The sequence below is a fragment of the Colias philodice genome, chromosome 11 (genome assembly GCF_061535455.1).
Source record: "Colias philodice isolate Cphi_HAF_F1 chromosome 11, ilColPhil1 Martin Lab GWU primary, whole genome shotgun sequence".
Taxonomy (NCBI): Eukaryota; Metazoa; Arthropoda; class Insecta; order Lepidoptera; family Pieridae; genus Colias; species Colias philodice.
This window is the reverse complement of record NC_143096.1, coordinates 2,715,802-2,729,295: the sequence shown is the minus strand read 5'-3', so window position 1 is coordinate 2,729,295 and position 13,494 is coordinate 2,715,802. Positions and strand designations below refer to the sequence as shown.

The following is a 13,494-nucleotide window of genomic DNA, read 5'->3' as shown; positions in this document are numbered from 1 at the left end:
TTCAATGTTTGTACCTTCATCCATACTTATATTTATTTTTTTAACACAATTTGAATTAACTTTGATTATTTCGAAAAAACTACAATGAAACGAAAGCTTTAAAATTTTTTCCAACAATTAATAATTACTAACGATAAATCGATTGCACGCATCAATTCACGCGCATTACTTTTTCTAGTGCTCGATTGTGCGAAGCGTTGCTGTAGTTGGAACATTCAACGCTAAGCATTATGCCGCATAATGCGCTCTAGTGCTGTAATTGGAAAACGGGGACGATTACATTATGTGAGTGAAGGGGAAGTAGATACATTTTTTTGTGCTGCGTGGCAACTTTTTTGCTGGCCTAGTGTCAAATCTGGGCCAAACAAACAAAGCCAGATCTGTTAGTTATTTAGTTATTAGTTATCTTGTGTCTCAGTGTCTGTTGTTCTTTTTAGGTGATAAACACATTTAGAAATAAATTAAAAAGTGTTCTGAATGTACTTCGTGTACTGAGTTGGTACTGAGTGTTTAAAATTATGGGTGGCTGTAGCGTATTATGCTGTAACAGCCGCACAGAAACAAAAGCAGGTGGAATTTCATTTCATTCGTAAGTAAACAATTGGCGTTAGATCCCTATTAAGTATCAGAATCATAATAATTGACTGGATTGACTGTTTCCTACCATCTGATCATTCTTATCTTAATAATATAAATCTCGTGTCACAATGTTTGTCCTCAATGACCTCCTAAACCACTCAACTGATTATAATAAAATTCGCACAACATGTGCAGTTCGATCCAACTTGAGAGATAGGATAGTTTAAACATGTAGGCACCACGGGCGAAGCCGGGGCGTACCACTAGTTATTAATAATATTTCCTGGTAATTTTAGCTGTTAAGTGTAAGATAACCTCAATTACAATATATTGCCTGCAAATGGGAAAAAAAGTCCACAAAATTTAAAAAAAAAATGTTTTGTCCTATAGGTTTCCAACGGAACCCTGCATTCGTAAAATATGGATTGATGCAACTGGTCGGCAGAATTGGGTACCATCCAAAAATGCGAGAATATGTTCAAATCATTTTGACGCAAATTTTTTTGTTGGCAAAGCTAAATTATGTCAAATGCTATGCCAACAATAAATATTCCCAGCATGAATGTAAGTACAGTGCGACACAAAAGAGATGAAAATAAATGAGGGCGCCACCGTCGCTCATATAGCAACACTGATACTGCGACGCAAGCGATCTTGATACTATAGAATAAAAATCCAAAAATCTATATAATATAATCTAAAATAAATACCGCGATTTAAACCGTTATAATTGTTTCATTGTAGCAATAGTGTAAATTTAAGACAAAAATACATTAGTATTTTAATTGACCTAGGTCAAATTTTACTTAAATGTATTTGGAATTAGTTATTTTATAAAAATCGGTCAAGTGTTTAGACTGCAGAGGCGCACATAGAATCAAACATACAAACAAACAAGCATACATGCAGCTCAAACACATTACCCTCTTTCTGGGTCCGTCGGGTAGAAAAAAACAAGGCGATTTGAAAACCACATATTTTTATTTTTTTTGTAGATAAATTTTGTACATTAATGTAATTCATCAAAATCTAAATACAGTGTAAACTCTATATAACGTCACTTAAGGGACCGTGCATTTTTCGACGTTATAGAGAGTGGTCGTTAAATGGAGAGAAAGGGAAAATTGCATGATTGGTCCCGAGACAGGAATATTATTTTGACATTGCCTATGAAACCATGTTATCATCGCTTGATCAAGGTCTTCATATTGAGGTTTCTTCAATTTTTTGGCAGATCGTCCATTTTCTTCGGCATGCAGAATTTTTCTTTATTTTTCTACGACTGCATTTCTGAGAATCTTCGGTATGTCAGTAAAAAATAATGTACACAACTACATTTTCATTGATTTCGGCAACTTAGTCAGTACTTCCTAGTCCTAGTTCCTAGTGGTAATGTCTTATTGTGGTCGTTAATTAGAGTGAGCGTGATGCTATATGGAGTGTATTATTGTATAGACAACAATATAAACCAACCAAAGTCGAGAAATCTTGACGTTATACGGAGTTTGACGTTAAATGGAGTGTCGTTATATAGAGTTTACACTGTATTATACTCCTTCAAAGGACTGATCATCACTCTGTTTCGAAGTACTGGCAAGAGGGTACGGGGCATCTTCAGTATCTGTAAATATGATACAGTAAATATGATTTTTTTTCTTATGGTTTGATTGATTAATACCTGTATGAAAACAGTTATCACTATACTATGTAGTAAAATCTAAACTAGGTACTTTATTTGAGGCTGGTTGGATTCGATATAACTTCTTGACTCAAATTGTGCTGGTCGCACTATAAAAACTAGTTTTTGTTTACATACAAATAACCTCAAATTAAATTGCGAAAACGTAATAATCGCCATACATACATACATTAAACACTCGTCACTAATGGAATATTCTATTTTACGTAGTACTGAGCAAAAATAAATGGAATCTCACCGGTATATTCTGCTGTACGTTTGTAAACGTTTTCCAAATCAGTCAATAAATTTACAGCTTGAAATTCGGACAAACACCGAATAAAAACTTTATACACCACATCACGGACACCGCTACGTTTAACCTTTTTCATGATGTCTCCTTTTTTATTTAAATTTCTTGTTCTAAATAACAATTTAATCTCAATAATTCTCCACTTCACGAAAAAAACAACAAATTTTTATTCAACTTGACAGCTACATTGCCAATTCAGGGTTGCCAGGTAATGAAAAACGAATTAGTTCCAAAATAATTAATTTCATCTCTTTTATGTCGTACTATACATACCAGTGCAAACTTAGCACCCCATCAATGGAATTTTGGGTCGAAAATGACCTTGATCGTTAGGTCCCCGTTAGGTCCTTTAAGGTCCCACAATTTTTTCGTTAGGTCCCCTTTAGTTTTTTTTTAAATAATTTTTTAAATTTTAGGTATAAAAAAAAATGCACTTTAGCACCCCATCCATAGAATTTTGGGTCAAAAATGACCTCAATCGATAGGTCTCCGTTAGGTCCTATAAGGTCCCACAATTTTTTCGTTAGGTCCCCTTTAGTTTTTTTTTAAATAATTTTTTTTTAATTTTAGGTATAAAAAAGTTACACTTTAGCACCCCATCCATAGCAAAATTGGCAAATTTTATCAAAATCGTATTCTTTACCGTTAGGTCCGTATGGGCTCATCATTGAAATTGTTGAATTATTTATTTTATTAAAATTATAAAATAATAAAAACCTGCGCATGCGCCTTAGAGCATTAAGGCATGCGCACATCATACATAAACAGCGCGAAATTTAAAATGGTATCGTTTCATTTATTAAATAAATCTATTGTTCTGAGAGTGCTTATTTATTAAAAACCTACTTTTCAACCTAGAATTAAAATAACCTGGTATTAGTGTCAATCTATGGTGTCAATATATTTTTTGTAGCGGCCACAGGACCACACTACGGTCGAGGTATAGATTCGGAAAGAATAACATGCAACAAATCATTAATTTGATTCGGGATGACCTTCGCGTGGACACTCGAGGGGGCGGTATTCCAGTGGAACTGCAAGTGATGGCAGTTATTCGATATTGGGGCCGGCATGAGGTAGATGTGACTTGTGCTCTAGTTTTGGATATATACAATAGAAAAGCCTGTATAACGATCTATTACATTACAGATCCAAGAAGATTGTGCTGACATTCACAGAATGAGTCAACAGACACTTTCCCGTTTGTCCCGAAATGTTGCTATTGCGTTAGCTTCTAAAAGTTCGCGTTATATTAATATGCCGTCGAACTCAACCGAGGAAGCCAAAGCAATTAGGAAATTTGAGGCCATAATATGCGGGATGAAGCGTATCATTGGTGCAATAGATTGCACTCATATTAAGATACGCAAAGTGAGTGGAGAGGCTGGACAGTACTATGTTAATAGGAAGGGACATTACTCCATTAACACTCAAGTATGAACATTGTACAATAACATTTTAGTTTGATCATAGTGTATTTAAAGTAATAAATTTTCATTGTTATGTGTGCTATTATGTGTTTCTAATTTATAATAATATTGATGACAATAATTACAGGTAGTATGTGACTCTGACCTTAAAATCTGCGATATTGTGTGTCACTGGAGAGGAAGTACACATGATTCCCGCATATATAGAGAAAGCTCAATAAAGCGGAGGTTTGAGGAGAATGAATTTCATGGGAAGCTGATTGGAGATAGCGGGTATCCTTGTACTTCGCATCTTCTAACACCAATATTAAGACCAAGGACACAGGCAGAAGAAAGGTACAACCTGAGTCACATACGAACGAGGAATACTGTAGAGCGTTGCTTTGGGGTGTGGAAGCAAAGATTCCGCATACTCAACGAAACAATGCGAGGGTCTCTGCAAGTGATCAAGACCACTATTGTTGCTTGTGCAGTTTTGCACAATTTAGCAATACTCTTTAATGAGTCTATTTTAAATCAAGGTATTTGTGCAAACTAATATGTAAACAAAGTATATTTAATAATGCCAATACATAAAAAATAAGCATATTTTAATTCTTTATTTTGTATTTTTCTAGATCCTTCAGGCCTTGAAAATCAATTATTAATCGATCCAACTATCCCTGATAATATAGAAGATGAAGACGAAAATATAAACAGGGCCATTTATATTGAAACTTATTTTAATCAATAAAAACCATATTTTATTATTTTTCAAAATTTATTTTTTTTAAATATTCCTCCTCTAATGCAAGTATTTGGAGCTTCTTCTCGTGAAGCTCCCTCTCTTGTTCTATTCTTAATAGGTGAAGCTCCCTCTCTTGCTCTATTCTTAATAGATGCAACTCTTGTTGTTGCTTCATTAATTCCTCCCTGCTTTTTTTTGCAAGGAGGAATAATTGATGCTCGTAATTGGAATTTGATTTCCCACTGTAAAAATAACATAAACATTAAACATTATTTCACATAAATCACAGCTGAACAATAAGCACAGGAAATTTCATGAAATTCTATTTTCAACATTACATACTTACGTTTTTTTTGGTTTAGCTTTGAAAATATGATGTGTAGGATTTATACGTGGCAATTCAGTGGAGAAATTTGGCAATTCAGGCTAAAAATAAAAAAATAATAATTATTTTAAAATAATATAAATTTTATTTATAATACTGATATTTTTGTATAACATAACTGATAAAAATATTATACAAATTATTATATAATATGATTACCTATGCATGTGCAGTGCTTTCATCATTTTCATTCAATTTCAATGTATCATCAGCAGACTCCTTAGTAACTTCCTATAAATATATAAAATATAATTACTCAATCTCACAATAAAAAACTATATATGCATAGCGCTATTATCCCTTAATGGATATTCCAAATTAAGGAATAATAGCAGTAGAAAATGTAAAAAATATAAACCTGTTGGCCATGTGTTGCATCGCTATCGAAAGGATTGTTATCAACCACAAACTCATTAGGAAGAGCTGCTATAAGCTCTTGATCTTCAGGCGGAGGACTTGGTGGCGGAGGTCCCCCGCCTGTCATGTTTCTTGCCGTTCTAAATTTGTGTTCCGAAGCCTTAGCTTTCTTCAAATTCCTCCACTGATTTTGTATTTGGCTTAAGTCCCTTTTATGGAGTGAAATGATATTATAACTGAAATATAAATACAATAATAATGTTATTACACTGTAACAATTTATTAAATACAAGAAACTGTTAGAATAAGTAAAACTAAAATAACCAAGACAAAACATCTTCCCATGCAAGTTTTTTTGCTGTATTTGTATTAGTCGACGTATCCTTATTCTCTAATATAATATGTGCTCGCTCGAGCACTAATTATTTTCGAAGCACTTTCTAAAGAGCAATATATATTTATTAATAAGCATTAAAACATGTAAGGAAATAAGTACATTCTATTAGATTTCTTGTGTACATTACGTACCTTATCCTCCTCACTCCAATTCGTCGAACGAGAACGTTTATTGATCATTGAACTCATTTTAAATTAAAACTGAATTTGAATTTATCAAAAATCTCAAATCTGTACAAATGTTTGAAATTTGAAAGTTATCAATATCCTGTCAGTTAAACGTCATACAAAATAAAGTCTACCATTCATATTTGTCAAAAAGTACATTTTTAGTCAAGTTTTACGTGAATAGCGGGTTTTATTTCGATAATGTTACTAGAAAATAAAACCGGCCAAGTGCGAGTCGGGCTCGCGCACAAAGGGTTCCGTAGCAGCAAATATAATAAATTACAGTTAAATCAACCTATCTCAAAAACTATAAGAGATACTTTGATCAAACCAAAAATCGTTGAAAGAGTTAATTAGCATGCATCACCTCTATTTTTTTTAGAATTTTATACCCCGTAGTTATAAAAATAGAGGGGGGGGGACATACTTTTTACGACTTTGAGAGCTGATATCTCAAAAACCGTTCACTTTAAGAAAAATGTTTTTTAGAAAACTTTATATCATTTTAAAAGACCTTTCCATTGATACCCCACACGGGTATGTACATCGAAAAAAAAAATTTCATCCCTCAGTTACATGTATGGGGGGCCCCACCCCCAATTCTTTTTTTTACTATTTAGTGTCATATTTTTGTAGCGGTTCATACAACACATATTCCCATCAAATTTCATCACTGTAGTACTTATAGTTTCCGAGTAAATCGGCTGTGACAGACGGACAGACGGACAGACGGACAGACGGACATGACGAAACTATAAGGGTTCCGTTTTTGCCATTTTGGCTACGGAACCCTAAAAATACATATATTGACGTAACTTAGTTGAGAGACTGCTGAGATAGGTTTATAAGTACCTAAGATTATTTTAATCATTGTTTAAGGAGTTGAGAGTTATTTAACTGAGAGGTGTTTATGCAACACTCCGCTAGGAGTACTAGTGTTCTGTGATGCAACAGATCAGTCAGTTTTTATAAGTAAGGCTGGTAATTTTTTACGACATCACATTAGAAACCTCAAAAATAGCAGTACTTCTCCACTATTTAATGGATGTTATTATACATATAAACCTTCCTCTTGAATCACTCTATCTATTAAAAGAAACTGCATCAAAATCCGTTGCGTAGTTTCAAAGATTTAAGCGTACAAAGGGACATAGGGACAGAGAAAGCGACTTTGTTTTATACTATGTATAATATAATAATGATAGTGATAGCACAGTATTACAATATTATTTCCTACAGTAAGGAAACGCCTTTGATGTCGCGCGATGCCGCCGCCAGCGTAGGTACTTACGCTGCCACACGAAAATACGCTAGGGTTGCAACAAATGGGAAATAAAACAATTGTGATTATTAATATTATGATGAAATCATTTATTCATATGTACATTCAAAATAATTGCGATTATTAAATCTGATGTAATCATTTGTTCATAAATATATAATTACAGATATTGCACTGCTAAATATTATTTACGTGGACACTTTATTTTTGGATGTTCTTAATTGTATATTATACCATTTAAGAAGTAATGCATTCGCATTGGGATGTACAATCTGATTAGAAAATAATGAGGACAACATATACATAGCTTTGATTTTAATTCAACAGATACAATTATTAATACAATCTTTCTGAAATATTGTTTCCTTCTGGGATTTCAATGTAGATTTACATCCGTAAACGGAACAGTTTTTGCGCGCCATAATAGAATATGTAAGTACCTATGTATAATAAAATTATTACACAAAAAATACGACTGCGTCGTCCTTTCGCGATAGTTAATGCAAACTCAGCGTGATTGCATTAAGCGGCCCGCGTCGCCCGACCCCCCGCCAGTTCCCCTCCGTTTCTCTGCACAAGTACATTCGTCGCCATACTGTAGGAAATATGGTGATACTGTGGTGATAGTCCGGCTAACGAAAGATAAGACTGGAAAAGGCGGCAAATTCAAAAAATCATCATATTAAGGTAACCTAATGGTAACTTAGGTTATAGTTGGAAATAAAGTTTTGATACTTTAATTTATTATTACGAGCTTTGTTTTTTTGAGAGATTAACAACCTCTACAAACTCTTCATCTATATAATATTATATATATGTAATCTGGTACAGTTATCTGATACAGATAAAAAAAAGAACAGCTAGTGAAAGTAATAAAAAACATAATAAAATACAATTAAATTTTGTTTAATCAATATAATCATATTAAATCTAAAAGCCGCGTTCAGCCGCGAATAAAGAATAAGAATCACTATCATTATCTCTGACATCATTAACTCTTCCATTTCTGCAGTTATTCCATCTTGTTTTTTTTGTACTGCTCTTCAACATGAATAACATGGTTCGGTCATAGAAGAAATCTCGTTGAGATACTGATTTTGTGTCTTTAAACATTTTGAACGGACAGATCGTTCAATTTTATATTGTTGCTTTAATAGTTTATAACTGGATTACTGGTATCATCCATGCAAAATAATAATAATAATATAAGGGCGTAGGGATGTGACGACCCCATCGCCCACGGTTGGAATATCTATTGTTTACGTGACAATAGATATTCCACCCGTGCAATCAGTCAACCCGCAGGACACCTTGTGGCGGGGTGTCGGGGAGTAGCGACCCCGCGGGAACCGAGAGCTCCCGGGGGAGGCCCCTGTCTTCATCTCCGGCTCGCCTTCACCGGCCGGTCGGAGTGAAGCCTGACGAGGACAGGACCCCCACCTCTGGCTTGCCTTTACCGGCCGGCCAGAGTGGAGTCGCGAGAGCTTTTAGCTCGAAGGGTGGATGCGAATCATAAGTGGCGAGTGGGCACGTGATGCTGGACCCTCAGGGAGCGCGTGATCGTAGTTTAAAGTCCAGGGACGCCTCTCCACCCTTAGCTGCTCACAATATGTTGCCCCCTTGTCGCACTTTTGCAGCGACTTATTTCGGGGGCCCATACAGTGAGAGGGCGAGTCACCACCTGCCAACATATTTTTACTTTCTTTTAGTAGAAAGGCAGGTGCCATAGTTTCCAATAGTCCCTAAATACCGGCCCATTTAACATCCCACTCCATAGCCCAGTTTATTTTGTTTTCCATATCTCGAAATAGTCCTACATCGGCCGCGGACTGCCTAGGACTGTATCTCTATAGTGCAGTCATGGGCAGGCTGCGGCTGGTGTCCCACAACACAGTAAAGTTCTCTAAAGGGCCTCTGCGTGTTGGATCCGTGTCCCCACGTAAGCCTTCCAAAGGACCGGGTACCTTCCTTATGATGGTACCCGAGTATTATGGATGAGATACACATAATAATATTAAACAAATCATATAATGTGCAATGCAATCAAGATGAAAAGTATCAAAATATCAAGTCACACTGTGTGTTTTTCCTTGAAAACTACATCTCTTTCAAATTGTTTCTTTTTAAATTTATTAATCATAGTTTAAAGTTTTCGTCATGTTTTCAACTCAGTTTTCAATTATTAGAAATCACTAAAATCCTAAGCTAAAATCGCAGAAAATAAAATCACTTTGACAAGCTTTGACACATCAACAACTCAGGTTTTAATGACAGTTAACTGTTAAGTGTTGCCAAATAAATTTTCGAAATAAAAAGCCAGTCTCATCTTTCGAACCAGACGTGACTAGTATAGATTTATTTATTGATTTAATAAATGAAACGATACCAATTTAAATTTCGCGCTGTTTATGTATGATGTGCGCATGTCTTAATGCTCTAAGGCGCATGCGCAGGTTTCAATTATTTTATAACTAGTGCCCCGGCTTCGCCCGTGGTACATATTTAGTATCCTATATCCTTCTCCTGGCTCTAAACTACCTCCCTGCCAATTTTCAGCTAAATCGGTTCAGCCGTTCTTGAGTTATAAGTGGAGTAACTAACACGACTTTCTTATAAATATATAGATTTTAATAAAATAAATAATTTAACAATTTCAATGATGGACCTATACGGACCTAACGGTAAAGAATACGATTTTGATAAAATTCGCCAATTTTGATATGGATGAGGTGCTAAAGTGTAATTTTTTTATACCCAAAATTAAAAAAAAAATATTTAAAAAAAAACTAAAGGGGACCTAACGAAAAAATTGTGGGACCTTATAGGACCTAACGAAGACCTATAGATTAAGGTCATTTTTGACCCAAAATTCTATGGATGGGGTGCTAAAGTGTAATTTTTTTATACCTAAAATTTAAAAAATTATTTAAAAAAAAACTAAAGGGGACCTAACGAAAAAATTGGTGGACCTTAAAGGACCTAACGGGGACCTAACGATCAAGGTCATTTTCGACCCAAAATTCCATAGATGGGGTGCTAAGTTTGCACTGGTACTATACATACAGTTTAAGAAGTTGATCACTTTTAAATCACAATCAAAATGCCATTGTTAGTTTTCCCTATATCCCTAAAATAGATTATTTTCATATGAGTATGTTCATTAAACTTTGTTACATATTAAATAGCTTTTTATAATAAACTGATCTCTTGTAAAATAAAAGTACTTATATTTTTTAGGTTGAATCTGTGCAGTCGGTTTCAACAACACAAAATGATGATCCAATACCGTCAACAAGCTCTAGAGGAGTTAAAAGGAATGGACAGAAATCAAATGATCAAAATATGTCCCCGGGTGTTAAAACTCCAAAACTGGTTTGTACTAAAAAATACATCTTAACCCATTGAGCCCTGAACGGCCCGATCGGTCCACGACACAATAGATTTTCTATTGTGTCTGTGATTCCGGGGCCTGAGTTATTAATTAATAATAACAAGTTATCTTGTAGTTATTAATTACTGGATAAAAATGTATAACTTGAGTAAACTAGGCATTAATTCCATTTTATTTGTTATTAATTGTTACCATTTCTCTTTAAAAAAATGTATTTATTTCTAAAAGCAGAAATGTTTCGATACCATAGCCTATAGGTTCAAATTTAATTTATTGAAGTATTTTTATTTCTAATTTGTTGCTACATATATTTATGTTATACTTTGATACCAATATATCGGTATGAAAATAATTATAATGCCCTTGATTCAGGATCAGTAAAATTTTAAGATCAGTACATCTTTCTGTACTTACATCAGTAAAAAAAGTACAGGGGATTTAAATTTAATTGAGATTTTATCAAACCAGCAATTTTAGTCTTAAATTTTAGTGAGTATGGTAAACATTACATTTAACACTGTAGGCAAATGTATGACTAACTTGGCATAATTTTTAAATTGATTGTTTGATTACATTATGTAGTATAATGAATGTCTGGTATCAAAATCTTATTTATTTAAATATATTCTTTAGAATCAATGCTAATTTTTATCAGGTGATAAGTGATAACATACTCATTATGTTTAAAGTGTAAAAAAGATTATCAGTGATGGGAATAATTTTTTTCCAACCAGTTACACTGTTACTCGATGGGAATTTTTTTCCCATCCAGTAATAGTGTGACTGGATGGGAATAACCGTTAAATAAACATTAATTACCTTACACCTTGTATAATGTTTATTATTATTTTATATCAATAATTTAATGATACGCGTTTTCCAGACTGAAAAGCCAATTAACAAAAGTTATAGAAGCAAATTTCGCATTTTGCAAGACGTTACTGCTAAGGTAAGGACACCCTGAAATCGGTAGATATGAGCGTACATAATATGCAAAATCGATTGATAGATTGGTTTCTTTATTTACCACTAACAAAATGTTACTTAAAAGTTAAAATATAGTTTTATTTTATTTTATTTATTCTAAAATTTATTTTTTCAGTTGGAGAAGCAAAAAAGGATATCAACTTCTCGTCTTAGGAAATTGCGGGCTGTTCGTGAGTCGCGGCGGAGACTTCAAATAAAAGTTGCTAAATTGGAAAATATTTTGGTTGATATAAAAAGTAAAATGCTTATAAATATGGAAGAAGCAGAAGATCTCATTAAAATTTAAAGAAGAAATTGATGAATTCATGAAGTACATTAATAGTCTCAAAATAAATACGGATCCAGTTCTAAAATCCGCCCTAAAAACTGGTTTCTTGGGGTTAGTTTGCTGTCTTAAAACGTTAGAGATCCTGTACGAGAAACTGATCAATACTCCTAATGCGCCTTTAAAGTACATAATATGCATATACAAAATTTCGCAAGATCATCTGGAAATATTTTTTGGATCCAATAGATCTAAAGGAAGATACAATAATAACCCTACAGTGTCACAGTTCAAAGCAGCTTATAAACGGCTGTTAATTCATGGGGAAATTAAACATTTAAATCATTATGGGAACTGTATCTCATTGGATGATATAAGTATTTTAAATATTAGTAATAACAATTATACAAACAGGATCAATGCCACTAGTTTGTTAATCAACACAAATACCAATGATGATGACTTTACTGATGACGAGATTTTACCAGTGGACCTTCCAGAAACTCGTGATTATTTATTTGACGACCAACTTACTGAATTTTCACAAGAAGTGACCATTTATATTGCTGGTTTCATAGTAAAAAAATTGAAAAAGCAAATTAAATGCTATTATTGTATTCTAGCTCTTCAGTCCACTGCAAAGTTATCTAGATTAAATATATTGAAGGATGTTGGTGGGCTGAACTCAGCTGAACCTGTCCTGTCCAGGATTTTCCCAGTCAACCCATTTTTAATACATTTTTTTTTAATACACTAAAGGAGAATGACCCCGGGTGGTATCGGTAATATTTTAGTTGTGCCACGTATTCGTGATTTTCTTAATTCCTATTTGTATTTATAATGATCATATGTATCAATATTAAGTCTTAATTATACCGGATAAATTGAAATACTTAATAGTAAAAGTTTGTCTTTTGAAACATGTATGACGTATGGAATCGGTGAAATACTAGTTGTGTCACGTGTTCGTGATATTGTTAATTCCTATTTGTATTTATAATGATCATATTTATCCCTATTAAGTCGTAAATATACCGAATAAATAGAAATAAAAGTAAACGTTTTTGTTTTGACACTTATATCTATCTCTCTTGCAAGCGTCCTGCGTCATATGTCATAGGGCGTATTCAGAAAGAAAGCTTGAAACTTATAAGCGCTTATCGGCGCTTGTCATGTTCATATATTTTCCTGTCAGTGCTGTCAACCCGCGCAGGAAAATATATGAACATGACAAGCGCCGATAAGCGCTTATAAGTTTCAAGCTTTCTCTCTGAATACTCCCTTAGTTTCTATTTGAAATGAATGTTGAATGAATGTGTTCGACGCATTGTTCGACGTTATTTATTTTGAAATAATGTTTATTACAATTTACTTTTACATTTGTCTTGTAAATTAAAATATTACCTATGTGATAAATGTAATAAGCTTTTTTTCATCGTTAGTTTAAACTCGATAAAAGTATTTTTTTTTGAAGTGTTGAATAAATCTATTGTTTTATTTTTACTGTCGCGAACTGCGGCTTATTTACATAAAAAC

General features: G+C 33.7%; 1 protein-coding gene across 4 annotated transcripts; it reads left to right on the top strand.

Moving 5' to 3' along the window:
- The first annotated feature begins 326 nt into the window (after positions 1-326).
- LOC149484405 (uncharacterized) lies at positions 327-13,062 on the top strand. 4 transcript variants are annotated; one of them, XM_089700598.1, is made up of 5 exons: positions 327-570; positions 970-1,143; positions 10,553-10,687; positions 11,590-11,655; positions 11,809-13,062. In XM_089700598.1, the coding sequence occupies exons 2-5, from the start codon at positions 1,102-1,104 to the stop codon at positions 11,977-11,979; spliced, it is 414 nt and encodes a 137-aa protein (XP_089556724.1). In that variant the 5' UTR covers positions 327-570; positions 970-1,101; the 3' UTR covers positions 11,980-13,062. The 4 variants fall into 4 exon arrangements, with proteins under 4 accessions (XP_089556724.1, XP_089556721.1, XP_089556723.1 ...); XM_089700595.1 differs by having other exon boundaries at positions 327-589; XM_089700597.1 differs by having other exon boundaries at positions 327-606.
- Positions 13,063-13,494: the final 432 nt, after the last annotated feature.

What these genes read in the sequence shown, in the direction of transcription:
- LOC149484405 (XM_089700598.1), top strand. Translation starts at nt 1,102, where the DNA reads ATGTCAAATGCTATGCCAACAATAAATATTCCCAGCATGAAT. An exon ending in TAAATATTCCCAGCATGAAT is followed by an intron (nt 1,144 to 10,552) that starts GTAAGTACAGTG and finishes TATATTTTTTAG; the next exon opens with GTTGAATCTGTGCAGTCGGT. An exon ending in GTGTTAAAACTCCAAAACTG is followed by an intron (nt 10,688 to 11,589) that starts GTTTGTACTAAA and finishes CGCGTTTTCCAG; the next exon opens with ACTGAAAAGCCAATTAACAA.